The sequence below is a fragment of the Bubalus bubalis genome, chromosome 4 (assembly GCF_019923935.1).
Source record: "Bubalus bubalis isolate 160015118507 breed Murrah chromosome 4, NDDB_SH_1, whole genome shotgun sequence".
Taxonomy (NCBI): Eukaryota; Metazoa; Chordata; class Mammalia; order Artiodactyla; family Bovidae; genus Bubalus; species Bubalus bubalis.
In genome coordinates this window covers 137,493,222-137,520,110 of record NC_059160.1, presented here as the reverse complement: position 1 = coordinate 137,520,110, position 26,889 = coordinate 137,493,222, and the positions used below count along the sequence as shown (strand labels likewise).

General features: G+C 36.6%; 1 protein-coding gene across 5 annotated transcripts in view; it reads left to right on the top strand.

Moving 5' to 3' along the window:
• RTKN2 (rhotekin 2) overlaps positions 1–26,889 on the top strand; it is a 110,167-nt gene that overhangs the window by 65,927 nt on the left and 17,351 nt on the right. For all 5 annotated transcript variants that reach the window (XM_044942160.2, XM_044942156.2, XM_044942162.2 and 2 more), the window contains exons 8-9: positions 6,992–7,098; positions 8,021–8,152. In XM_044942160.2, coding sequence (XP_044798095.2) covers positions 6,992–7,098; positions 8,021–8,152 — 239 coding nt within the window. The remainder of the gene's footprint in view (positions 1–6,991; positions 7,099–8,020; positions 8,153–26,889) is intronic.

The following is a 26,889-nucleotide window of genomic DNA, read 5'->3' as shown; positions in this document are numbered from 1 at the left end:
CCCCCTGGACTGCAGCCTACCAGGCTCCTCCGTCCATGGATTCTCCAGACAAAAGTACTGGAGTGGGGTGCCATTGCCTTCTCCCTGAAATAGACAGACTGTTTAGAAGCAGAGCGTAGTTTACTATGGGAGTTACTATGGCAGTGACTAGGGGTTTGGAAGAAGAGAAAGGGGGTGCTAATAAACTGGTATAAAGCTTCCGTTATACAAGGTGAATAAGTTCTAGAGATCTGCGGTACAACATGTGACATAGGTTAACAATACTGTATTGTTCTCCCCAAAATCTGTTGAGAGTAGGGTATCCTATTACATGTCCTTATGCTAAAGCAGTTTTTATTTTTAGTCTCTGTGAGATATAGTTATTAGGGAGGATTACAGTGAAGTGATTAATAATGGAGACTGTGGAGCCCTCAGCCTTGGATTCGTATCCTAGCTCTACCACTGGCTAACTCTGTGACCTTCCCAAGTTCCTTATTTTGTTATCATTTACATTTTACAGATAAATAAAATACAGCTTAGAGAATGTAATGTGCCAGATTATGTAGCTAGCTAGTGTTCAAGCCAGACTTTAAATAATCGAGGACAGGCGGTGCTTGTTCTGCCATGTGTTCTGGTTAGGCATATATTATTACTGATAAAGCACCTGAAAATTCAAAATACTATTGATTTGTTAATAATGGAATTGATGATGAAAGATCCTATTCTTTCAACTAAATCATCAAAAGACTGTTGAAATGAATAAAATTCACAAAGAAAGCATCTATTTCATCAGTGTCCCTTGTAGTTAGTGGTCTTTAAGATATTACTAGATTCTCCTTTAATAAAATGCTCATGAACAAATAAGCATGAGAACTATGTGGTATATTTCTTTTTAAGAGAAACACAATAGAGATTAGCATATTGAGCATTCACACTAAGTCGCCTCAGTCATGTCCGACTCTGTGACCCTGTGGACTGTTGGCCACCAGGCTCTTCTGCCCATGGGTTCTCCAGGCAAGAATACTGGAGTAGGTGGCCATGCTCACCTCCAGGGGATCTTCCTGACCTAGGGATTGAACCCACATCTCTTATGTCTCCTGCATTGGCACTAATACCACCTGGGAAGCCTGAGTAGAATATTAAAGACTATGAAAAGACCTGTGCTTACAGCAATAACACCCCAAACGGTTGACAGCCGAACTTGTAGCTTCCACTGGAGAAAATTTAAGAACACTAGCCTATATGCCAAACTCTTTTGATGTGATAGATATGTTCCTAGAAATGTATGTAAATGAAAATCTTGTAAATCAATTATATTTTGGGGAAAAAAGTGCGTAATTAAAAATAAACACAATTTTATGCAGGAAAAAGTCACCCTTTGATTTATTTGTTAATACATCTATGTTTAATAAGGTTTTCCTAAATAAAGTATGTCAGTGTCTCCCAAATACTATAAAGAGGATATACAAGATTTTTGAAATTTATAACTCAACTTTATTGCTCTTTTTTTTCAAAGCTGTGTCTTTATTTTATTTTTTTTAATTTTATTACTATTATTATTTTTTTTTACTTTGCAATATTGTATTGGTTTTACCATAAATCAACATGCATCCGCCATGGGTGTACACGTGTTCCCCATCCTGAACCCCCCTCCCACCTCCCTCCCCCTACCATCCCTCTGGGTCATCCCAGTGCACCAGCTCCAAGCTTCCTGTATCCTGCATCAAACCTGGACTGGCGATTTGTTTCTTATATGATATTATACATGTTTTAATGCCATTCTGCCAAATCATCCCCCCCTCCCTCTCCCACAGAGTGCAAAAGACTGTTCTATACATCTGTGTCTCTTTTGCTGTCTTGCATACAGGGTTGTCATTACCATCTTTCTAAATTCCATATATATGCGTTAGTATACTGTATTGGTGTTTTTCTTTCTGGCTTACTTCACTCTGTATAATAGGCTCCAGTTTCATCCACCTCATTAGAACTGACTCAAATGTATTTTTTAATGGCTGAGTAATACTCCATTGTGTGTATACAGCTTTCTTATCCATTCATCTGCTGATGGACATCTAGGTTGCTTCCATGTCCTGGCTATTATAAACAGTGCTGCAATGAACATTGGGGTACACGTGTCTCTTTCAATTCTAGTTTCCTCACTGTGTATGCCCAGCAGTGGGATTGCTGGGTCGTATGGCAGTTCTATTTCCAGTTTTTTAAGGAATGTCCACACTGTTCTCCATAGTGGCTGTACTAGTTTGCATTCCCACCAACAGTGTAAGAGGGTTCCCTTTTCTCCACACCCTCTCCAGCATTTATTGCTCGTAGACTTTTGGATCGCAGCCATTCTGACTGGCGTGAAATGGTACCTCATAGTGGTTTTGATTTGCATTTCTCTGATAATGAGTGATGTTGAGCATCTTTTCATGTGTTTGTTAGCCATCTGTATGTCTTCTTTGGAGAAATGTCTATTTAGTTCTTTGGCCCATTTTTTGATTGGGTCTTTTATTTTTCTGGAATTGAGCTGCAGGAGTTGCTTGTATATTTTTGAGATTAGTTGTTTGTCAGTTGCTTCATTTGCTATTATTTTCTCCCAAGAAGGAAAAAGCCAAAATGGTATTGTAAGGCTTGTATTTGTCATCAAGAAATTTTTATACTTTTTATAAAACAATGAAATCACATTGTAAAGATTGACTGACATGGAACTGAGATGTTATCTGGATTCTTTCTCTTGCCTTTGTTTTGTTGTCGCTGTCATTTTAAAACTCCATTTTGTTCCCCTTCTGAAACTACAGATGAATTAGATGAAATCCTCGAGTAATGAAAAGTCAAACTGTTCTTTCACTTCCTGTTTCATTTCATCTTGTCCTAATATCACCCTTGGTTAGAAAAGAAAAATAAAGTATTTTGATTAAATGTGTTGCACAAGACTGGAAAGACAGCATTGAAAAATGGAAAGGATATGGCTTCGGGACTGAGAGTGCCCTGGATATGAAATTATAAGCAGCATCTGTTACATGCCAGATACAGTGATAAATGTCATATATATGCATTTTCTTATTTGATTTCACAACAACCCTAGTATTTTACAGGTAGTATTTTTAAGAATGAGAGTTGATACTTGGGCAAGTTAAGTGACCAGCATAGATGCCATCCTTCTTGTTAAAAGTAGAAGAAGCTGTAGCTCTGTGCTTTATTCTCCAGTGGTCATGAGCTGTAGAGAAATCTACATGAGAAGTAACAGCTGATTACAGCCTATGTGGCATGTGATCTGTAGAGCAAAGAATTTTACATTGAATATCTTTTTTCAAGGACTACAACTAGGAAGGAATTATTTTTCTTGGTGTGCCATGAAATCTGAAATTATTTTGCTAGAGAAGCTGTTACATGTGGTGTTTAGGTTCCAGGTACATTGTTGATTGAACAAACTTTATGAACTGGTCTGAAAAACTAATCACTTATGATTCTATTTCTTTAGGAGTTACATCCTAACTTAAAAACAAGTCATCCATAAGTCTTGTATGTAAAGAAATTCACTTTCAAATTTTAAATTCATAAATCACAAATTTGATTTCAGATGTATTACTTAGATCCATGCTTTTATATAAAGTTCCTTTCATTTCCTGCCTATTTTAAGAAGGGAGATTCTCATTTATTTATATCTGCATTTTAAAGTCATTGGCTGTATTGTATTTATACACTTAATTTCTCTCAGATGAAGCCCTTCATTTCTAAAAGATAGCAGCTTTAACAAGGTAATAATAAAAAAGAATAGGCCCAGAAAATTTGTTGTGTGCTATTCTTTAGTAGAATCTTGAGCAGGTAAATTGATAAAAATTATTTTATTTTGTGCTGTTCATTTGGGCTTCTCAGGTGGTGCTAGTGGTAAAGAACCTGCCTGCCGATTAGAGGTTAGAGACTCGGGTTCGATCCCTGGGTCGGGAAGATCCCCTGGAGGAGGGCATGGCAACCCACTCCGGTATTCTTGCCTGGAGAATCCCATGGACAGAGGAGCCTGGAGGGCTACAGTCCATGGTGTTGCACAGAAATCGGTCACTACTGAAGCAACTTAGCATCCACACACATGCTCTTCATTTAGGCTGGTCTTTTTCATTTAACTGATGTACCAAACCTTGGCTGCATCTATTAAATATATATTAAATAATTGTATTTTTACCAAAAGTATTTTATTTTCTGAACTTACTTTTTGGTTAATAATAGTAACAGCCAATGGTTAGTCATTTAATAGGCATTTACCAACAGGGGTACAGTGAAAACTTTATAAATCTTTTTTTGTGTGGTCCAGTGTGAAAAAGGACTGACCATATGTTGCATTTTTATTTTTACCCTGATACACACAATAAATTATACAGTGCTTTCCTTCCATACAGTTGTAAAGGCTGTATACCCACCTGCACATTAGAGGAATATCTTTTTTTTTTAAACTTTACAATATTGTATCTTAATGTTTTTTGAAAGAACTTTATTAAACAATTGCAAACTTATAGAAAAGTTAAAAGTTGAATATCAAGGTCTTTTTTTTTTTCTCAAGAAGTATATGAGAGCAAGGTGCTTATCTGATGCTTCATTACTCTCAACTATGTTAGTATCTATTTCCTGCTAAAAGACATCCAGCTACATCATTACAGCTATCCAAGTCAGGAAATGAATATTAATGTATTACTGTTATTCCTATTAAACAGACACTATTCAAATATTTTTCCAGTAATGTCCCTATGACCAAAGGATCCAGTGTAGATTCACTTACTGCATTTAATCATCATGCTTCTTTAGTTTCTTTCAATCTAGATCAGTTCTCCAGTCTTTCCTTGGCTTTCATAACTATGACATTTTAAAATATCATAGTTATTTTGTAGAAGTTCTCTGTGTTTAGGTTTGTTGAATGTTTTCTGGTGCTAAGACTCAGGATATGCATCTTTGGCAGAAATGTCACAGAAGTGCTGCGTTCTCATTGCATTCTATCAGGTGGCATATTTTGATTCATGCCATTACTGATGATGTTCACTTCGGTCACTTGATTTTAGGGTGTCTGTCAAGCTTCTCTACTGTACAGTTACTCTTTTTGTTTCCCCCTTTTGTAATTAATATATAATTTGTGTGGGGAATGGGGATACTTTGAAACTAAGTATAATATTTATTAGACTTTCAACTTATTCATTGATTTATTTATATAATAACATGGATTCGTGTTTTATAGTTTTAGTCAGTGCATTATAATCTGTTAATATCTTGTTTATTTTTATATTAAAATTGTCTCCGTTTTGGCCAGTGGGGTTACATTCAAGATGGGTCTCTGTCTTTATCCTCCTCATTCATTGAGTACTTCCTTGCTTCAGGCATGACAAAATATTTCAGACTCATCATGTACTTTACCTGCCCCAGTCCTGGAATCAGCCATTTCTCCAAAGAAGACTGGTTCTTTTTGATAGAAATACTATTTAGAAGACATGGGAGCTTTAGGTAAATTCACTGCTGTTAGACTGTCACCATTAGTTGTCACTTTTCCTAGGCCCTCTTAGTGGACATACATGTATATATTTTTTGTCATGGATTTCTTAATCTCTATATGTTGAAAACCATGAGTTCATACCAGTACACCTAGTTCTAAACCAATACCAAAGAGTTCATTCTGCATATTTGTATTTCCTTTCTCTGATAGTGAGAAACCTGTCTTCTATTATCTTTATATTATCTACTGTCTTTTATTCTTTGATTAGTCTCCTTAAAAGCAACCGTTTTCCCATCTTCCTCACATAATTGCCTTCCTCACCCCACTCGGGTTTTAGCCCCACGTGCCTGGCTGCCCTCATTACCCCATGTGGACACCCTCGTCAGCCTCCCTGTGCTGTTACACCCCATACCCAGCTGCCCCTGTGCTTGGATTTCCTTCTTCCTGGACTCTGACGCACTCCTCTGGTTTACCAGATGTGTGAATGGCTTCCTCACTCCTCAAGCTGACACCCATGTCTGGACCACCCCCGAAATGTGCACACTTCTCTTACTCTCCTAGGATTCTGACACCTCACTTGGGCAGCCACTGCGCATAGATACCCTCCTTGCTCTACCTGGACCCCAATTCTCCATGCCAGGCCAACCACTGAGAAGAGATTCCCCTTGGGTTCTAGATTCCCCGTGTGATCCATCGTCCTCAGCCCATTCAGGCTCTGCCGCCTCATGCCAGCAAGCTTTCTCACTCACTGTTCTTATCCTGCCTGGCTCCAGCACCTAGCTCTGCCCACTACTGTTCCCCTCCCCCCAACTCTTGGCACAGATCCCCATCTTGGTGGGCTTCACATAATGGCTTACAACTGTAAGGAAAGAGAGAAGGGGAAGGACCAAAAGGTTTATTATTAAATTAAGTTGTGCTGTGAAGTGTTTTATTCAGAGGATCAATTTGCTAATTACTATACTGAAAACTAGAGTAAAAAGTAGAATGTGACATACAAAAATCATTTTATTAGGATTGTTTTTAAATTACCTGAGTTTACTTATATGCCCTGAACTACCTCCATTGATTAATTGTTTTAAGATCAAGAAAGAGATCAAGAGACTAAAAGTTCCATGTCTATTCCGGGTGATAGCATGCTATAAACCAGGGATCCCCAACCTCCAGAATCTAATGCCTGATGATCTGAGGTGGAGTTGATGTAATAATAATAATAATATAAGTAAAATGCACACTATAAGTAATGTGCTTGAATCATCCTGAAACCATTCCACCCTCCCAGTCTGTAGCAAAATTGTCTTCCACAAAACTGGTCCCTGGTGCCCAAGATGTTGGGGACCACTACTACAAACTGTTAGTTTAATATCATCCTGTCCTGACTGCTTTCTTTCATTTGATGTTGTCATTGAATATGGTAATATGAGTAGGAGGGACCTTTACATATGTTCTTATATAAAGCAAAAAAAATTGTAAAAATAATTGAAATGTATAATGACCTTAAATAAACACATATTTATACCTTGACTTTTTTTCTCATTTAAATAGAAGAATCTTCATTTTGGCTTCCCTTATATGGTAACATGTGCTGCCGACTAGTCGCCCAACCAACCTGTATGGCTGAGGATGTATTTGCGGGATTTCTTAATGAGCAGGTCAGAAGACTTTAAATATCCTACAACAATTATAGCTCTAATTTAGATCTCAATGGCAATTGTTTGGCATTTTGATATTGAGAAGTATTTTCTTTTTTTGTATATAAAATTGTCTCTTGAATGGCAGCTTCCTCATTGTTAGACATAGAATAGGAGTTGTGGCTGGGAGTGATAAGGTGGGAAGGGGAAGGGTCTTAATGCAATTCTGATGGCTAGGGAGCTGCCTCTCCAGGTTCCTCTGCTTCATTAATAGCAGCAACAGGATAATCCGTAACAGAGGACTACTTGGGGAAACTGATGAGGACTTCTCAAACCTTTCCCATAAAGACCTTTCTGGCAGACAGCTTTCAGCACAGTTTTGGCCTCTAGGCTTCCAAAGCTGCCTCTGTGCAACCTACTCCTTATTTATTTATAACTATAGTTATTCATATTCAGTAAATAATTAATTATGGGCGTCAATCAATAGCTTTTTAAAAAAGATTCCATTAAGAGGAAAGAAAATTTGCATTTATACAGGGAAGTCCGTGTTCTGAGAACAGTAAGGGAAAGTTATATTTTGAACATTGAGTTATTTTTATAATTTTCCTGAGTCATTCGGTAAATTGCTGTGGAATTCCAAGCACTAATTTTTAATAGGCTAACTTCTCTTAAATTGCATTGATTTATGATTTTATGTGTATGAGTTATGTGATAATCATTACTTCCTTTATGCATAATGCTTTTGAGAATTCAAAACATTTCTTCTCTGATACTAACTTTTTGACTTTGGGCTACTAACTTATTGTATGTTAAATTAATTGGGTAGCTATCATATTAAAACATCTTTAAAAACTAACTGATAATTCAAGTATTTTGTTGCGTTTAGGGTTAAGATGATAAATAATGATTTAAAGTTGAGAATTTCTTGATTTTTCTTTTTCAGCAAATGGTAGGAGGTCTAATTCGTTGGAGAAGGTTGTACTGTGTTTTAAGAGGGGGTAAACTCTATTGTTTTTACACTCCAGAAGAAATTGAAGCTAAAGTGGAACCAGCTTTGATAGTGTCTATTAACAAGGTAAATAAAATGCTATTTTGAAGATAAAGGTATAATATTTATAAAATTATTTTCTATTACAGTTCACACTGTTGTCATCTTATTTATAAAAATGGGAAGAACTGCTAAAAATAGTTCATAAAGATAATTTAATCTTATTTTTCTATTTATAAAACTTATCTGGTAAAGGAAATACTGTATATTTTCTAAGAAAGTGTAGTAATTGGAGATCTATACCAGCAAATAGATCTTAAAGCAGAGAAGATAACCTGACGTTAACAGGTGGTTTAAATTTTTTATGATGTATAATTAAGAGATCATATAAACATCATGGTACAGTAATATGCTCTTTCTAGTTAATGCTTAAATGAACCCATAAAAAGAAATTCCTGAGTGTACTTTCTGATTTCTTATGGGATTGATGGACACTTGTTCAGCCTTCTGTCAAAAGAATACACATACAAAGAAATATACTGGTTTGATAAAAAGGAAATTATAAAATTTTAGTTTGAAAGTTTTCACCCAGAAATCTGCAGGAAAGTTTTTCAGTCTAAGGCAGACTTATTTTACCTCACCATCTTAAGTTTGTCTATCCTCCAAGTCTAGGGTTTATTAGAGAGTTTTTGCTCCTTCTTTATAGCATTCCAACTCTAGAATTAAATTAGCATTTCTAGATTAGAAGATCATGTTTTCTGCCCATGAACTTCAATTGTTTCTAGTTGTTTAGCTTTGCTTGCCTTCAGTGTGTGGTAAAACATGAGCTATCACATCTGTTAACTGTAATATACATGTTCTACTTGCCTGTAAGTTATCTTTTGAGAAAAAATGTTAGTATATGTCCTGAAAAAACATGTAGATACTGGTCTGCTAGTGTATAAAGATTTAGTTAATTTCTATGATCTTTCCAGTAATGACATTTCATCTGTTTCTGCCCTGCTTTTAGAGATGATGCCACTTTTTCTTAAAGGAAATCCTATAGTGAGACCTTTTATTATGTAATTAAGTCCACTTAATTTATCTGTTGTATTAGAAAGATTAATGTTGCTCTTAAATAATACACCTCAAATATTATAACAGTGAATTTATTTTCATTTAAAAATTAGGTTACAGTAAGTATCTTTTTATTATTGGAAAATTGATGTAATTTTCCTTTGTTTGTCAACTTTTTGTTGAACATAGTGTTCACTTCCCCCCCAGAGTTTTTTTTAAATTTCAGATGTATAGAAAAGTTGAAAGAATAGAACAATAAAACCTGATACCCATCTCCTAGATTATTCAGCTGTTCTTAACATTTTACCACATTTGCTTTCTCTCTAGATACTTAAAAAAATTTTTTTTCTGAACCATTTGAAAGTAAGCAGCAAGCAGCATGAAATCTCTTTCCTAGAATGTATTAGCATGTTTCTCCTGAAAACAAGGACATTTCCTTCATAACTGTAATATTATTATCATAGTCAATAAATTTATTGTTGATGAAATAATGCTATCTAATATACCAAGCAAATTGCCTCAATTGTCTCCAAAATGTTCCAATTTTTATTTTTTGTTTTATCCAAGACTCCATCAAGGATCACAGATTGCATCTGGTCACCATGTCATTTGTTTCCTTTTTATCTAAATTGTACCCTTAACTTGCCATTTTTAAAAAAATTTATCATGACATTGACATTTTTGAAAAGTCCAGGCAAGTTCCCAAATTTGTTTTTGACTAATTGTTTTGCTTTATTCATGTTAAATACTTTTGGCTAGAGCTCTTCTGATACGTAGATGATTTTGTGTAACCTTATTTTCACTAGGTAGTTAAGTAATAAAAAAGGAATCCTACCAATTTTTTTCTTGTATGTTATACAATGGAATATGGATAGCTATAAACTAAATTAAAACGTAATCCAAACAAGTGATATTTTTAAAGTTAGATTTGAAAACAGCCTTCAAGGTATTCATTTTTCCTATCGCAGCCCTTTAAGGGAGGCAGAGCAGGTAGGTCAACCCTGTTTTACAGGTATCTTATTTCTGTTTTACAAGTGAAAACCTGTACTCAGAGATCAGATAGAACTTGTCTAGCTAGTAAATAAAATTGTATGGATTGCTTTTTTCCTAATGGGTAGAAAACATAGATTAAAAATTCATGGATTTTTTTTTTCTTCATAGTCATACTGCTAGTCTAGATTTGAGAAGCAAAATTAAACTTTCCTATCTCCAAATCCACTTTGAATCAGTTTTGAAAGTAGAAAGTAGCTTTGAAATGAGGTTCTCAGTCCAAAGCCAAGTTACCTGTTGGCAGTAACTTATGAATCTATTGAAACTTTACCATTTAAATTTAAGAGGACAATTATAATAGAACTTCTTGGTTACTGTAGTCAGTGCATCTGTATTTTCTTGTTTGATGATGAGTCTATTTCCAAAAAGTGGTTAACAGTCTTTACATGGCCTGACTAAATTGACCTTTTTCAATTGACTCATTTTTCCTATGGTAATAAAGGCTGATGACCTGGCAACTGATGGGATTCTGTAGTCAATCAGCTCCATTATTATGATCACTGAAATCAGCATATTTAGAAATCCCGTGGTGGCTCCACAATTAAGCATTGCAGATTCACAGGAAAATTATTTATCTAATAATTTGTATAGACTCAGCCTTAGGCTTGGTACAACATGAGCTGTATTTGACCCTGAGGACTGATAACACAATTACTGCTTCCAGTGAATATGCTGCTGCTGCTGCTGCTAAGTCACTTCAGTCGTGTCCGACTCTGTGTGACCCCACAGATGGCAGCCCACCAGGCTCCCCCGTCCCTGGGATTCTCCAGACAAGAACACTGGAGTGGGTTGCCATTTCCTTCTCCAATGCATGAAAGTGAAAAGTGAAAGTGAAGTTGCTCAGTTGTGTCCGACTCTTCACGACCCCATGGACTGCAGCCTACCAGGCTCTTCCATCCATGGGATTTTCAAGGCGAGAGCTCTGGAGTGGGGTGCTATTGCCTTCTCCGCCAGTGAATATGACTGTTGTCTAAAGTACCAAAAATAATTTTAATATTAAATCGTAAGGTTAAGGTTGGGAAGATTAATATAATTTAGTTGCTTATATCAAAAATTAAATTGATGGCAAAGTGTTAAATTACCTAACTTTGCAATATTTCCACCTTAATTTTCTCCAGTGCTGATTCCAGCACTGATTCCTGCCCTTTTTCAGTAGAAATTTTTCCTTTGCATTTTACTTAAAAAAATTTTTTGTATGAAAGTATAATTAATTTATACATTGTGTTAGTTTCAGGTGTACAGCAAAGTGAATCAGTTATACATATACATATATCCACTCTTTTTTTAGATTCTTTTCCCACATAGGTCATTTGCAGTGTATTGAGTAGAGTCCCCTGTGTTATACAGTAGGTCCTTATTAGTTATCTATTTTCTATGTAGGTGTGTATACATCAATACCAATATTTCAATTTATCCCTCCTCCTGCTTTTCTCCTGGCAACCATAAGATTATTTTCTACTTCTTTATCTGTGTTGTAAATAAGTTCATTTGTACCACTTTTCAAGATTCCCAAAATAAGCAATACCATATGACATTTATTTTTAAATATCTAACTTAACTTCTGTCATGGCTTAGTATCGTTGAGTTAGACAAGGCTGTGGTCCATGTGATCAGGTTGGCTACTTTTCTGTGATTATGGTTTCAGTGTGATAGAATGTGGTCCACTGGAGAAGGGAATGGCAAACTTTCAGTATTCTTGCCTTGAGAACCCCATGAACAGTATGAAAAAGCAAAATGATAGGATACTGAAAGAGGAACTCCCCAGGTTGGTAGGTGCCCAGTATGCTACAGGAGGTCAGTGGAGAAATAACTCCAGAAAGAATGAGTGGAAGGAGCCAAAGCAAAAATAATACCCAGTTGTGGATGTGACTAGTGATAGAAGCAAGGTCCAATTCTCTAAAGAGCAATATTGCATAGGAACCTGGAATGTTAGGTCCATGAATTAAGGCAAATTGGAAGTGGTCAAACAGGAGATGGCAAGAGTGAACGTTGCCATTCTAGGAATCAGCGAACTAAAATGGACTGGAATGGATGAATTTAACTCAGATGACCATTATATCTACTACTGTGGGCAGGAATCCCTCAGAAGAAATGAGGTAGCCATCATGGTCAACTAAAGAATCCTAATGCAGTACTTGGATGCAATCTCAAAAACAACAGAATGATCTCTGTTTGTTTCCAAGGCAAACCATTCAGTATTACGGTAATCCAAGCCTATGCCCCAACCAGTAATGCTGAAGAAGCTGAAGTTGAACTGTTCTGTGAAGACCTACAAGACCTTTTAGAACTAACACCCAAAAAAGATGTCCTTTTCATTATAGGGGACTGCAATGCAAAAGTAGGAAGTCAAGAAACACCTGGAGTAACAGGCAAATTTGGCCTTGGAATACGGAATGAAGCAGGGCAAAGGCTAATACAGTTTTGCCAAGAGAACCCACTGGTCATAGCAAACACCCTCTTCCAACAACACAAGAGAAGACTCTACACATGGACATCACCAGATGGTCAACACTGAAATCAGATTGATTATATTCTTTGCAGCCAAAGATGGAGAAGCTCTATACAGTCAGCAAAAACAAGACCAGGAGCTGACTGTGGCTCACATCATGAACTCCTTATTGCCAAATTCAGACTTAAATTGAAGAAAGTAGGGAAAACCACTAGAACATTCAGGTATGACCTAAATCAAATCCCTTATGATTTTATAGTGGAAGTGAGAAATAGATTTAAGGGACTAGATCTGATAGACAGAGTACCTGATGGACTATGGACAGAGGTTCGAGACACTGTACAGGAGACAGGGATCGAGACCATCCCCATGGAAAAGAAATGCAAAAAAGCAAAATGGCTGTCTGAGGAGGCCTTACAAATAGCTGTGAAAAGAAGAGAAGCGAAAAGCAAAGGAGAAAAGGAAAGATATACCTATCTGAATGCAGAGTTCCAAAGAATAGCAAGGAGAGATAAGAAAGCCTTCCTCAGTGATCAATGCAAAGAAATAGAGGAAAACAACAGAATGGGAAAGACTAGAGATTTCTTCAAGAAAATTAGAGATACCAAGGGAACATTTCATGGAAAAATGGGTTCGATAAAGGACAGACATGGTACGGACTAACACAAGCAGAAGATATTAAGAAAAGGTGGCAAGAATACACAGAACTGTACAAAAGAAGAGCTTCATGACCAAGATAATCATGATGGTGTGATCACTGACCTAGAGCCAGACATCCTGGAATGTGAAGTCAAGCGGGCCTTAGAAAGCATCACTATGAACAAAGCTAGTGGAGGTGATAGAATTCCAGTTGAGCTATTTCAAATCCTGACAGATAATGCTGTGAAAGTGCTGTGCTCAGTATGCCAGCAAATTTGGAAAACTCAGCAGTGGCCACAGGACTGGAAAAGGTCAGTTTTTATTCCAATCCCAAAGAAAGGTAATGCCAAAGAATGCTCAAACTACCACACAATTGCACTCATCTCACACGCTAGTAAAGTAATGCTCAAAATTCTCCAAGCCAGGCTTCAGCAATACGAGAACCGTGAACTTCCAGATGTTCAAGCTGGTTTTAGGAAAGGCAGAGGAACCAGCGATCAAACATCTGTTGGCATGGAAAAAGCAAGAGAGTTCCAGAAAAACATCTATTTCTGCTTTATTGACTATGCCAAAGCCTTTGACTGTGTGGATCACAATAAACTGTGGAAAATTCTGAAAGAGATGGGAATACCAGACACCTGACCTGCCTCTTGAGAAACCTATATGCAGGTCAGGAAGCAACAGTGAGAATTGGACATGGAACAACAGACTGGTTCCAAAGAGGAAAAGGAGTACGTCAAGGCTGTATATTGTCACCCTGCTTATTTAACGTCTATGCAGAGTACATCATGAGAAATGCTGGGCTGGAAGAAGCAGAAGCTGGAATCAAGATTGCCGGGATAAACATCAATAACCTCAGATAATGCAGATGACACCACCCTTATGGCAGAAAGTGAAGAGGAACTAAAAAGCCTCTTGATGAAAGTGCAAGCGGAGAGTGATAAAGTTGGCTTAAAGCTCAACATTCAGTAAACTAAGATCATGGCATCTGGTCCCATCACTTCATGGGAAATGGATGGGGAAACAGTGGAAACAGTGTCAGACTTTTTTTTTTCTGGGCTCCAAAATCACTGCAGATGGTGACTGCAGCCGTGAAATTAAAAGACGCTTACTCTTTGGAAGGAAACTTATGACCAACCTCGATAGCATATTCAAAAGCAGAGACAAGTATTTCCAACAAAGGTCCATCTAGTCAAGGCTATGGTTTTTCCTGTGGTCATGTATGGATGTGAGAGTTAGACTGTGAAGAAAGCTGAGCGCCAAAGAATTAATGCTTTTGAACTGTGGTGTTGGAGAAGACTCTTGAGAGTCTCTTGGACTGCAAGGAGATCCAACCAGTCCATCCTAAAGGAAACCAGTCCTGGGCGTTCATTGGAAGGACTATTGTTGAAGCTGAAACTCCAATACATGGCCACCTGATCGAAGAGCTGACTCATTTGAAAAGACCCTGATGCTGGGAAAGATTGAGGGCAGGAGGACAAGGAGATGACAGAGGATGAGATGACTGGATGGCATCACCAACTCAATGGACATGAGTTTGGGTAAACTCGCGGAGTTTGTGATGGACAGGGAGGCCTGGTGTGTTGCAGTCCATGGGGTCACAAAGAGTCAGTCACGACTGGACGACTGAATTGAACTGGGTAGATGCCCAGGAGCGAAATTGCTGGATCATATGATGGCTTTATTTTTAGTTTTTTAAGAAACCTCCATACTGTTCTCCACAGTGGTTCTACCACTTTATATTCCCACACAGCACAGAAGAGTTCCCTTTTCTCCACTCCCTCTCCAGTTTATTGTTTGTAGATTTTTTGATGGTGACCATTCTGACCAGTGGGGGCTTCCCTGGTGGCTCCGATGGTAAAGAATCTTCCTGCAATCCAGGAGACCCGGGATTTGATCCCGGGTGGGAGAGATACCCTGGAGAAGGGAATGGCTACCTACTCCAGTATTCTTGCCTGGAGAATTCCATGGATAGAGGAGCCTGGTGGGCTACAGTCCATGGGGGTCGCAAAGAGGCTTACACAACTGAGCGATTAACACTTTCACTTTGATTCTGACCAGTGTGAAGTGATACCTCATTGTAGTTTTGATTTGCATTTCTCTAATTAATTAGTGATGTTGGGCATATTTTCACATGCTTTTTTGGTCATTTGTTTGTTTTCTCTGGAGAAATGTCTGTCTAGAGCTTCTGTCCAGTTTTTAATCGGGTTTTTTTGTTGTGGGTTTTTTTTTTTTTTTTTTTTAATTGAGCTGCATGTGTTTTTTGTCTATTTGTCAGTCTCATTGTTTGCAAATATTTTCTCCCATTCTGTGGGTATTCTTTTAGTTCTGTTTATGGTTTCCTTTGCTATACAAAAGCTTTTAAGTTTAATTAGGTCTCATTTGTTTATTTTTGTTTTTATTTTCATTACTCTAGGATGTTGTTCAAAAAGATTGCTTTGATTTACGTCAGAGAGTGTTTTGCCTGTGTATTCCTCTAAGAGTCTTACAGTATTCGGCCTTACATTTAGGTCTTTAAATTATTTTGAGTTTATTTTTGTGTATAGTGTGAGGGAGTATTGTAATTTCATTCTTTTACATGTAGCTGTCCAGTTTTTCCAGCACCACTTATTGAAGCCACTTTCTTTTCTCCATTGTATAGTCTTGTCTCATTTGTAATAGCTTAGTTCGACCAGAGGTGTGGGTTTATCTCTGGACTTGCTATCTGGTCCATTGGTCTGTATTTCTGTTTTTATGCCAGTACCGTACTGCTTTGATTACTGTAGCTCCTTGACTTGATTGACTATTTCCTTCTCCATGTTGGGGAAATTTTCAACTATAATCTCTTCAAAAATTTTCTCAAACCCTTTCTTTTTCTCTTCTTCCTCTGGGACCCCTATAATTTGAATGTTGGTGTGTTTGATATTATACCAGAGGTCTTTGAGACTATCCTCAGTTTTTTTCATTCTTTTCACTTTATTCTGCTCTTCAGAAATTATTTCCACCATTTTATCTTCCAGCTCACTGATTTGTTCTTCTGCTTCAGATATTCTCCTATTGATTCCTTCTGGAGTATTTTTAATTTCAGTAATTGTGTTGTTTGTCTCTCTGTTTATTCTTTAATTCTTCTAGGTCTTTGTTAATTGATTCTTGCATTTTCTCTATTCTGTTTTCAAGGTTTTTGATCATCTTTACTATCATTATTCTGAATTCTTTTTTAGGTAGTTTGCCTATTTTCATTTATTTGGACTTCTGTGTTTCTAGCTTGTTCCTTCATTTGTGTAGTGTTTCTCTGTCTTTACATTATTTTTTTTTTTTAACTTGTTGGATTTGAGATCTCCTTTTCCCAGGTTTCAAGGTTGAATTCTGTCTTCCTTTTGGTTTCTGCCCTCCTGAGTTTGGTCCATTGGTTTGTGTGAGCTTCGTATAGCGTAAGATTTGTGCTGAGTTTTGTTGTTGTTGTTGTTTGTTTTGTTTTTCCTCTGATGGGCAAGGCTGAGTGAGGTGGTGATCCTGTCTGCTGATGATTGGGTTTGTATTTTTATTTCATTTGTTGTTTAGATGAGACATCCTGCACAGGGTGCTACTGGTGGTTGGGTGATGCCAAGTCTTGTATTCACGGAATTTCCTTTGTGTGAGTTCTCACTATTTGATACTCCCGAGGGTTAGTTCTCTGGTACTCTAGGATTTTGTAGTCAGTGCTCCCACTCCAAAGGCTCAGGGTTTGATCTCTGGTCAGGAATGAAGATTTCAGAAATGGTTTGTTATGGCATTAAGTGAGATTAAAACAAACACCCAAAAACAAGAAACCAAAGCTGAATCCCATACAAATGGCAGTTACAAAATCAGTCAAATAATAATTAAAATAATGGAATATACATATATATATACACACACCCATAAGCAAAATCAAAACAGTCCAGCAAAAATAAAGTACAGTAGATTGACCTGGCAAACAAAGGAAATCAAAAATTACATCTACCAGTTAAGAACAAAACTAACTAAAGCACAAACTGGAAAACAAAACTAAAGCAAGGTGCCAAGTGGGGAATAAAGCAATGCAAACAAAAGTAACAAATATGTTGAGAGGAAAGAAAAGACAGAAAGAATATATATGCAAAATTAAATAGAGGTAGATACATTTTTTATTAAAGCAATTTTTACTTATTTTTTCAACTTATAAGATTATTCAGATTTATAGAAAAGTTGTAAAAAAACACCTCAGTGAACACTTGTGTTTCATCTAGAGTCACCTATTAACAATTTTGTCATATTTGCTTTATCTCTTTATTTTTCTTTTTTTGGGAGTGGGTTAAACACTTTATGTAGTATTTAATTTTTAATCAGCTTTATGGTTGTATACTTTACATAAAATAAAATTCACCAATTTTAAGGGTATAGAAGTGAAGTTGCTCAGTCGTGTCTGTCTCTTTCTGACCCCATGGACTGTAGCCTGCCAGGCTCCTCCGTCCATGGGATTTTCCAGGCAAGAATACTGGACTGGGTTGCCATTTCCTTCTCCAGGGGATCTTCCCAACCCAGGGATCAAACCTGGGTCTCCGGCATTGCAGGCAGACTCCTTACCCTCTGAGTCACCAGGGAAGTCTTTAAGGGTATAGTTTGATAATTTTGACAAATAAGATACAGTTATGTAATCATTATTAAAATCATTATTAGATTATAGTTTGTTTAGATATTTTTTATGAGACCATTAAGTCTATTCTCTTAGAAAGTTTCACTTATACTGTTATCAACTATAGTCACCATGTTTTACATTAGATTATTGGACCTAATTTAGCTGAAAGTTTTATAAAGTCTTTTATCTATTTTTTTTTTTTGGAGACATTGAACATAAGTCTCCAGTATTGTTAATTCATCCCTGAATATTTCAACATGCACCTTTTAAAAACAGGAGCCTCTCAAATTATATACATTTATATTTATATGCATAGAATTATGTGTGTATATATAATTATATCATCCCAACTGGGCAAATTAGGAGGGTTTCCTATATATCATCTAGTATCCAGTCCATAATCACGTTTCCCCATTGTCGCTAAAATATCTTTTTAGCTTTCACTTTCAATCTAGGCCAGTTCAACAATTATGCATCCTAACTTCTTCTAAACTGTAAATTAGGTCTAGAGACTTGATTAAATTCATTTTACACATTTTTATTAAAATATTTCAGGAATAATGTCAAATATTGTATAGAACATTATGTTCAGAGTCACATGATGTCAGGTTGTCTCACTATTGGCAATGACAAGTTTAATGACTTGATTAAGGTGATGACTGTTAGCTCTCTTCAAAATAAAGGTTAACTTTTGTCTTTATAGTTAGCAAGTAGTCAGTTTGGTGATTTAGCCAGAGTGTAAATATGTTTGTTGTCCAACAACCTTTCACATGGTTTTAGTGAACTGATTGCCCTTATCTAGATCAGTTATTACTTTGGAGATTGCATATATTTTTCTTCCTACTGTGCTTCCTCTATACATATAGAGGAATATAGAAGAATGAATTATGTCACTCCTGAAAAGGCTGGATTCATGTTTAATGTTAATGACCAATTTTCAGAATAAGGAGTTGGTCTTACATGTTGACATTATGTTGATATTGGCAACATGTATTAGAGTAGAATTACCTCCCCCGGATGTAGCATATGAGTGTCATTTCTATTGTCCTGTCCCACCTCCAATATTATGATAAACTCATAAATGTCAATCCATGCAGTCTACTCAGTGTTTTAAATTACTTGGTTTTAAATATAAGGTAAGTAAGTAAGTGAAGTCACTTAGTCGTATCTGACTCTTTGCGACACTATGGGCTGTAGCCCACCAGGCTCCTCCATCCATGGAATTTTCCAGGCAAGAGTACTGGAGTGGGTTGCCATTTTCTTCTCCAGGGTATCTTCCTGACCCAGGGATTGAACCCTGGTCTCCCACATTGTAGGCAGACTCTTTACTGTCTGAGCCGTGAAGGAAGTATACGTAGATGTTTTAATTATTTTGCTTAGTTTGTAAATTTCTAAGGGAAGATGTGCTGTTAATGTGTTCTTAAATAAATAGGATCATTGATAAATGCCAAGTTGATATTTTCTCATAGGTAGAGCAGATAAGCACCACATAAAACTTTTAAGAATAGTGTTTTTGTTTCACTTGTTAGTGTATTTCCAATACTGGGTCTCTAAGATCTTTGTTTTTATGCTTAACAATGTTAAATATTAAATACAAAGTAAAATTCCTTTCTTTTGATTGTCTTCTCTCATGATTTAGAAAATAGTAATTTTGCTTAATGCTGCTTTAAAAATTATGTGAAAGCATAAATTTTACAGTTGCTAAGGTATATAAATAATAGCTCTGCTATTTTGATCATAGGATCTTTTCTATGACTATAATTCTTGTCCTTCTAAATGGCATTTCCTGTAAGGCTAAGTCAGTTCATTAATTTTCAGAGGGAGCCATCTGTGGAAATAGTCACATTAAGAAAAGAAAAGCCTAAAAGCTATTCCCCTTTTCTTTTCAATCCAAATTTGAAAGGATGATTTACTTCAAAGTGATTGTTTAACTTCAAAAACTTCCGTATGAATGTTGTTGAGCTAGACATCCTCAATAAAGGGTACTTAACTGGAGCCACTGAATCTCCTATACATTGTTGAAAGCATTTTATTAGCCAAAGTTTTATCCATTGCCAGTGGGGTGGGGAGTGGAATGGAAAAGAAGTGTGAGTCTTTGAGATCAATAGTCTTTTCTTGATTTAAATACTATGCATGACTTCATTTTAATGAATAATAAAATCTGTACTAAACAAGTCAATAACACTAGTTGGTGTGATAGTCCTTTATTAAATGTCTTGAAATGGCTTTTAACCATTATATTTATCATGGACCCTAGCAAGTAAAATTATCATGAAGCACATGGGATTTTCTTCTGATTATGTTAGTCCTTTTAATGTATGAACCCTATCAACTATTTAGATTGTCCTTTATTAAATACAGCAAAAATAATTTTTTAAGCAACCTTTTTCTTCAGAGTTTGCATCTGATTTCATTGACATAAATTGAAAATAATTATATCACACTAATACTAATTACACGCAGTACTTATTTTAACTTATGGTTATGCTTTATTTCAAACATTCCTTGCCATATGTTTGTAGAAGGTATGCTTTCTTTGTCATTAGAGTATGTATAATAAGTTCTAAAGCTTGTTTTTAGCCATCAACAATTTTGTATTCATGCCTGATTAATAAGACTTTAGCCCAGACATCTTTCAAAGAACTCATTTATCTTTACAACATGTTTCTGAGGAAGATGTGAGTGCAATCTTATCTTTGTATTATAAGTAAGAAAGCGGGCAGTTCATTTTTGTAGTTGTATTTTATGTTTTTTTTTTTTTGAAAAAATTTCAAGACAAAATGTAGAAAGAATATTTCCTCCACCATAGGATTATTTTGAAGCAAATTCTAGCAACCATATCATTTTACTTGTAAATATTACTATTGCCATACTTAAGAAAATCTATAGTTATACGTAAAGATAATATGTTATCAAAAATCCAGACAGTGTTCAAATTTCTGTCTTGTGATTTTTTTAACAGCTTTTTGAATCAGGATCCAAATAAGGCCCATATACTGCAGTTGACTGATTAGGTCTCCTAAATTTCTTAATCAGTTGACATTCATTCCACCATCACCCTGCTTTCTCTCTTACATATACACACACACAATTACACACTATTTGTTTGTTGAAGAAATTTGGTCATTTATCTTACACAGTTTTCATAGTCCAGAGTTTGCTGATTGCATCTTCAAGTTGTATTTTTTCTTTCTGTTTCTGAGGCAGGTTTAGGTTTGTTCATTGGTTAGTTTTCATTCCAATCCCAGAGAAAGACAGTGCCAAAGAATGTTCAAACTACTGTGCAGTTGTGCTCATTTCACATGCTAGCAAGATAATGCTCAAAGTCCTTCAACCTAGACTTCAACAGTATGTAAACTGAGAACCTCCAGACACACAACTGGATTTAGGAAAGGCAGAGAAACCAGAGATCAAATTGCCAACATCCATTGGATCATGGAAAAAGCAAGAGAGTTCCAGAAAAAATCTACTTCTACTTCACTGACTACACTGAAGCCTTTGTGTCACAATAAACTGTGTAAAATTCTTCAAGAGATAGGAATACCAGACCATCTTACCTGCCTCCTGAGAAACCTTTATGCAGGTCAAGAAGCAACAGGCAGAACTGAGCATGGAACAACAGACTGGTTAAATTTGGAAAGGAATACATCAAGGCTGTATATCATCAGCCTGCTTATTTAACTTCTGTGCAGAGTACATCATGTGAAATGCCAGGCTGGATGAATCGCAAGCTGGAATCAAGATTGCCAGGAGAAATATCAACAACCTCAAATATGCAGATGATACCACCCTAATGGCAGAAAGAGAAGAGGACTTAAAAAGTCTCTTGATGAGGGTGAGTGAAAGAGGAGAGTGAAAAAGCTGGCTTGAACCTCAGCATTCATAAAACTGAAATCATGGCATCCAGTCCCATCATTTCATGGCAAATAGATGGGGAAAAAGTAGAAAGTGACAAATTTTATTTTCTTGGGCTTCAGAATCACTGTGGACAGTGACTGCAATCATGAAATTAAAAGATGCTTGCTCCTTAGAAAAAAAGCTATGACAAACCTAGACAGCTTATTAAAACACAGAGACATCACTTTGACAACAAAGGTCCATGTAGTTAAAGCAATGGTTTTTCCAGTAGTCATGTACGGATGTGGGAGTTGGACTATAAAGAAAGCTGAGCACTGAAGAATTGAGGCTTTTGAACTGTGGTGTTGGAGAAGACTCTTGGGAGTCCCTTGGACAGCAAGGAGATCAAACCAGTCAATCCTAAAGGAAATCAACCCTAAATATTCATTAGAAGGACTGAGGCTGAAGCTGCAATACTTTGGTCTCCTGATGCAAAGAGTATACTCATTGGAAAAGACCCTGATGCTGGGAAAGATTGAAGGCAAAAGGAGAAGGGGGTAACAGAGGATGAGATGATTGGATGACATCACCAACTCAATGAATATGAGTTGGAGCAAACTCTGGGAGATAATGAAGGACAAACGAAGCCCAGTGTGCTGCAGTCCATGGGGTCACAAAGAATCGGATATGACTTAGTGACTAAGCAATAACAACAGTTGGTTTGTTGGTAAGAATATATGTGACTATTTTTATCAAGAAATGTATAATACTGTTCTGGGTCTTCCAGTCATGTTGATGTCTGTTGATGAGCATTATATAAATTCTCTCTTTCATCAGGGATTCCAAACTGGTGCTGTTTTTAACATTCTTTATTCATTTATTTGCTGGCATATCTCAGCTTTATCAGCTATTAGGTTGAAGGACAATTCTTAAAGGAAAGGCGGGATAAACGCTTCTATTTTTGCATTTATATACTTCATTGTTGTTCAGTCGCTCAGTCATGTCCGACTCGGCAGCATACCCATGGACTGCAGGATACCAGGCTTCCCTATCCTTCACCATATCCCAGAGCTTGCTCAAACTCATGTCCTTTGACTTAGTGATGCCATCCAACCATTTCATCCTCTATCGTCCACTTCTCCTGCCTTCAATCTTTCTCAGCATCAGGGTCTTTTCTAATCAGTTGACTGTCTGTATCAGGTGACCAAAGTGTTGGAGCTTCAGGATCAGTCCTTCCAATGAATATTCAGGGTTGATTTCCTTTAGGGTTGACTGGGTTGATCTCCTTGCAATCCAAGGGGCTCTAAAGAGTCTTCTCCAACAGCTAATACACTAGTTACCAAAACTATGCGTTGGTTCCCAAGCATCCTTCAGAGGTGATCAATGAGTTAGTTTTTAAATATCATGAATTTGTGGATTTAAAGACTTTCCATGCATCAAACCATTTCTGTAGTAATTCTTATTGATGTTCAGTTGCCCTCTAATTGGCTACTGGAAGCGTCTTCAAGTTTACTCTTGAGTCATTTTGATACAACCTTAGTAATCTTTGATTTCTGGTAGGAAAGATGTTCCAGGCTTATTCTATTTCTTGAGCCAGGCTGGAAATGAACCATTTCTCTAAAGAACTCTGATTCCATTTAGTAGGAAAGAGTATTTAAAAATCATAGTATATAGTATAAAAATCGGAGTCTATAGTAGACATTTTAAAAGTCACATATTCAAAAGTAAGATAAACAAGTTATAAATCTATTTCTGATATGGTATTTTTCCGTTACCACAGAAATGGAGAAGTTAAAGTACAGTTTTAACTCAAAATAATGAAAAACTTTTTGACTTGAGTTAATTGTATTTTGTTACAAAATTGACTTCTCAGATTGTATTTGTATTATTCTAAAGCCTCTCAAATCAGCTAAAAGTTTTGGAATTAGCAAAAGCAAAACAAGAAATTGATCTTGGAGAGAACACTTATCTCAGAACATGTTTCCTCATCTATAAAGACTGACTATGGATTATCTCTAGGATCTGAGTCTTTCAGTAGCAAACTTTTAATTGCTATCTGTGTGATTCTTTTGTTATGCATTTATTCATCAAATATTTTCCAATCAGTTAGTGGGTACCAGGCAATATTTTAGTTGGTGTAAATAATGGGGGCAAGGATACCCGCGTTGTTCGCCTTCATGCCCTGCTGAGAGGAGAAACTCACCACATGTACACATTGTGTGAGCCCACAGTGATTGCCAGTCCTAAAATGCACCATGTATTTTCTAATCCATTCCTTGTTGGGAAGTGAAGTCCTGAGCACTATTACTGATACTTTTTCCACAGTGAAAAACTGATTGCATGAACTTTCTGACATTATCAGAAACTTTTTAATCACTTTTTCTTTGATATACACTTTCTTGGTTGAAAAAAGTTTCTCACTAGTTACATTATTTTGGGTGATAACATATTGAAGTTAATTCAGATGATATCTTCTGTTTCATTTGTACCTTTAAAAATCCTCTCGTGTTATAAAGATTTAGTGGTACTTATGGCTATCGGCCATTGGAAGGGCTGATGCTGAAGCTCAAACTCCAATACTTTGGCCACCTCATGTGAAGAGTTGACTCATTGGAAAAGACCCTGATGCTGGGAGGGGTTGGGGGCAAGAGGAGAAGGGGACGACAGAAGATGAGATGGCTGGATGGCATCACCGACTCGATGGACATGAGTTTGGGTAAACTCTGGGAGTTGGTGATGGACAGGGAGGCCTGGCGTGCTGTGATTCATGGGATCGCAAAGAGTCGGACACAACTAAGTAACTGAACTGAACTGATGGCTATCAGAGTTAATGGAGTGCTCAGTATTCCTATGTTGTACTGTTTTCTTGTAGAAGGATATAAATGATTAAGTTTTCAGATTTTCCACATAGCTATTTTTGTTTGAAATGGTATATTGGTATTATTAAAAATTCTGCCTATTCATCTATAAAAATCTTATTTAAAAATTAAATCCATTTTAAGTCTGTATATTAGGTTGGTACAAATTTAATTGCGGTTTTGCATTGTTGAACTTTGTCATTTGATATTGGAATACATTCTTAAATAGATGTGGTTAGGTTATACATCATTTTAATGTGCATATCTTGCTTTATATCTTTTTACCAATGACATTACTTGTTTACTTTATGTTTATTTTAGATTATAAAAATGGTGTTAAACAAAAAGCAAATTCTAGTGGGTTTTTTTTTCTTGGTTGAGTTCAAAGTGGATCAGAAAGCAGCACAGACAACTCGCAACATCAACAAAATGCATTTGGCCCAGGAACTGCTAACAAACACCCAGTGTAGGGGTAGGTCAAGAAGTTTTGCAAAGGAGACGAGAGCTTTGAAGATGAGGAACACAGTGGCTGGCCATCTGAAGTTGAGGACTACCAGTTGAGAGGATCATAGAAGTTGATCCTCTTAAACCCACATGAGATGTTGCTGAAGAACTCAGTTTCAGCCATTCTATGGTCATTTGGCATTTAAAGCAGATTGGAAAGGGGAAAAAGCTTGATAAGTGGGTGCCTCATGAGCTGACCGCGAATCAAAAAAAAAAAATCGTCATTTTAAAGTTTCAGCTTCTCTTATTCTATGCAGCAACAATGAACCATTTCTTAACTGGATTATGACATGTGACAAAAAGTGGATTTTATGTGACAACCGGCAACAGCTGACTCAGTGATTGGACCGAGAAGAGGCTCCAAAGCACTTTCCAAAGCCAAACTTGCACCCCAAAAAGGATCATGGTCACTGGTGGTCTGCTGCCAGTCTGATCGAATACACCTTTCTGAATCCCAGTGAAACCATTACATCTGAGAAGTGTGCTCAGCAACTCAATGAGATGGACCAAAAACTGCAATGCCTACAGCTGGCACTGGTCAACAGAAAGGTCCCAGTTCTTCTCCATGACAGCATCCGACCTCACGTCACACAACCAGTGCTTCAAGTTGAATGAATTGGGCTATAAAGTTTTGTCTCATCTGCCATATTCACCTGATGGCTTGGCAGCAGATTACCACTTCTTCAAGTACCTTGATAACTTTTTGCAGGCAAAACACTTCCACAACCAGTAGGAGGCATAAAATGCTTTCCAAGAGTTCATTGAACTGTAAAACGTGAATTTTTACTTTGTAGGAATAAACAAACTTATTTCTCATTGGCAAAAATGTGTTATTGTATTGGTTCCTATTTTGATTAATAAAGATGTGTTTAAGCCTAGTTATAATGATTTTCAGTTCATGGTTCAAAACCACAATTACTTTTGTACCAACCTAATACAAAAGATAGTCAGAATTTGTATTAAGATCGATTTGAATGGAGGGAATCACAGTTTCAGCAACAATACGAAATAAGAATAGTTTGTGTTTTATCATTCAGGTTTGTTTTTAAATATTAACAGCAATAGAGGGTTGTCACCACAGCCCTCCTTATCTGCAACAGCTTTTATTTAGGTTGAAAGGAATATATCAAAGATTATTTTGAGATTTAAGTCATTCTCTGCTAATGATAATAAGGTTTATATTTGAAAAGGTTGATTACATGTATTCAAAGGCTCCAGAGGCCATTTAGGGCAGCATTATTGAATACTGTATAAGTAATTACTTAATGAACTTAACTCCTGAAGTTTATTCCAAGGCATAAGAGTGTAAAAAGATCCTATTACAATAAAATTACAATATTGGCCATAAATAATAACAATCCTCTGAAGATACATTCCTGGTTTTTAAAAAAAACTACAGGATAGACTGTCTCTTAAGTTACCAATCCTTATATTTTACTATACTTGAAAATTTCAAAGCTTTGTAACTACATGGGGTTCTCAAGGCAAGAATACTGAAATGGTTTGCCATTCTCTTCTCCGGTGGACCATGTTTTATCAGAACTCTCCGCCATGACCCATCCATTTTGGGTGGCCCTGCAGGGCATGGGCCTCGTAGTTTCATTGAGTTAGGGCTGTGGTCCATGTGATCAGTTTTATTAGTTTTCTGTGATTGTGGTTTTCATTCTGTCTGCCCTCAGATCCCATCACTTCATGGCAAATAGATGGAGAAACAGTGGAAACAGTGGCAGACACTATTTTGGGGGGCTCCAAAATCACTGCAGATGGTAACTGTAGCCATGAAATTAAAAGATGCTTACTCCTTGGAAGAAAAGTT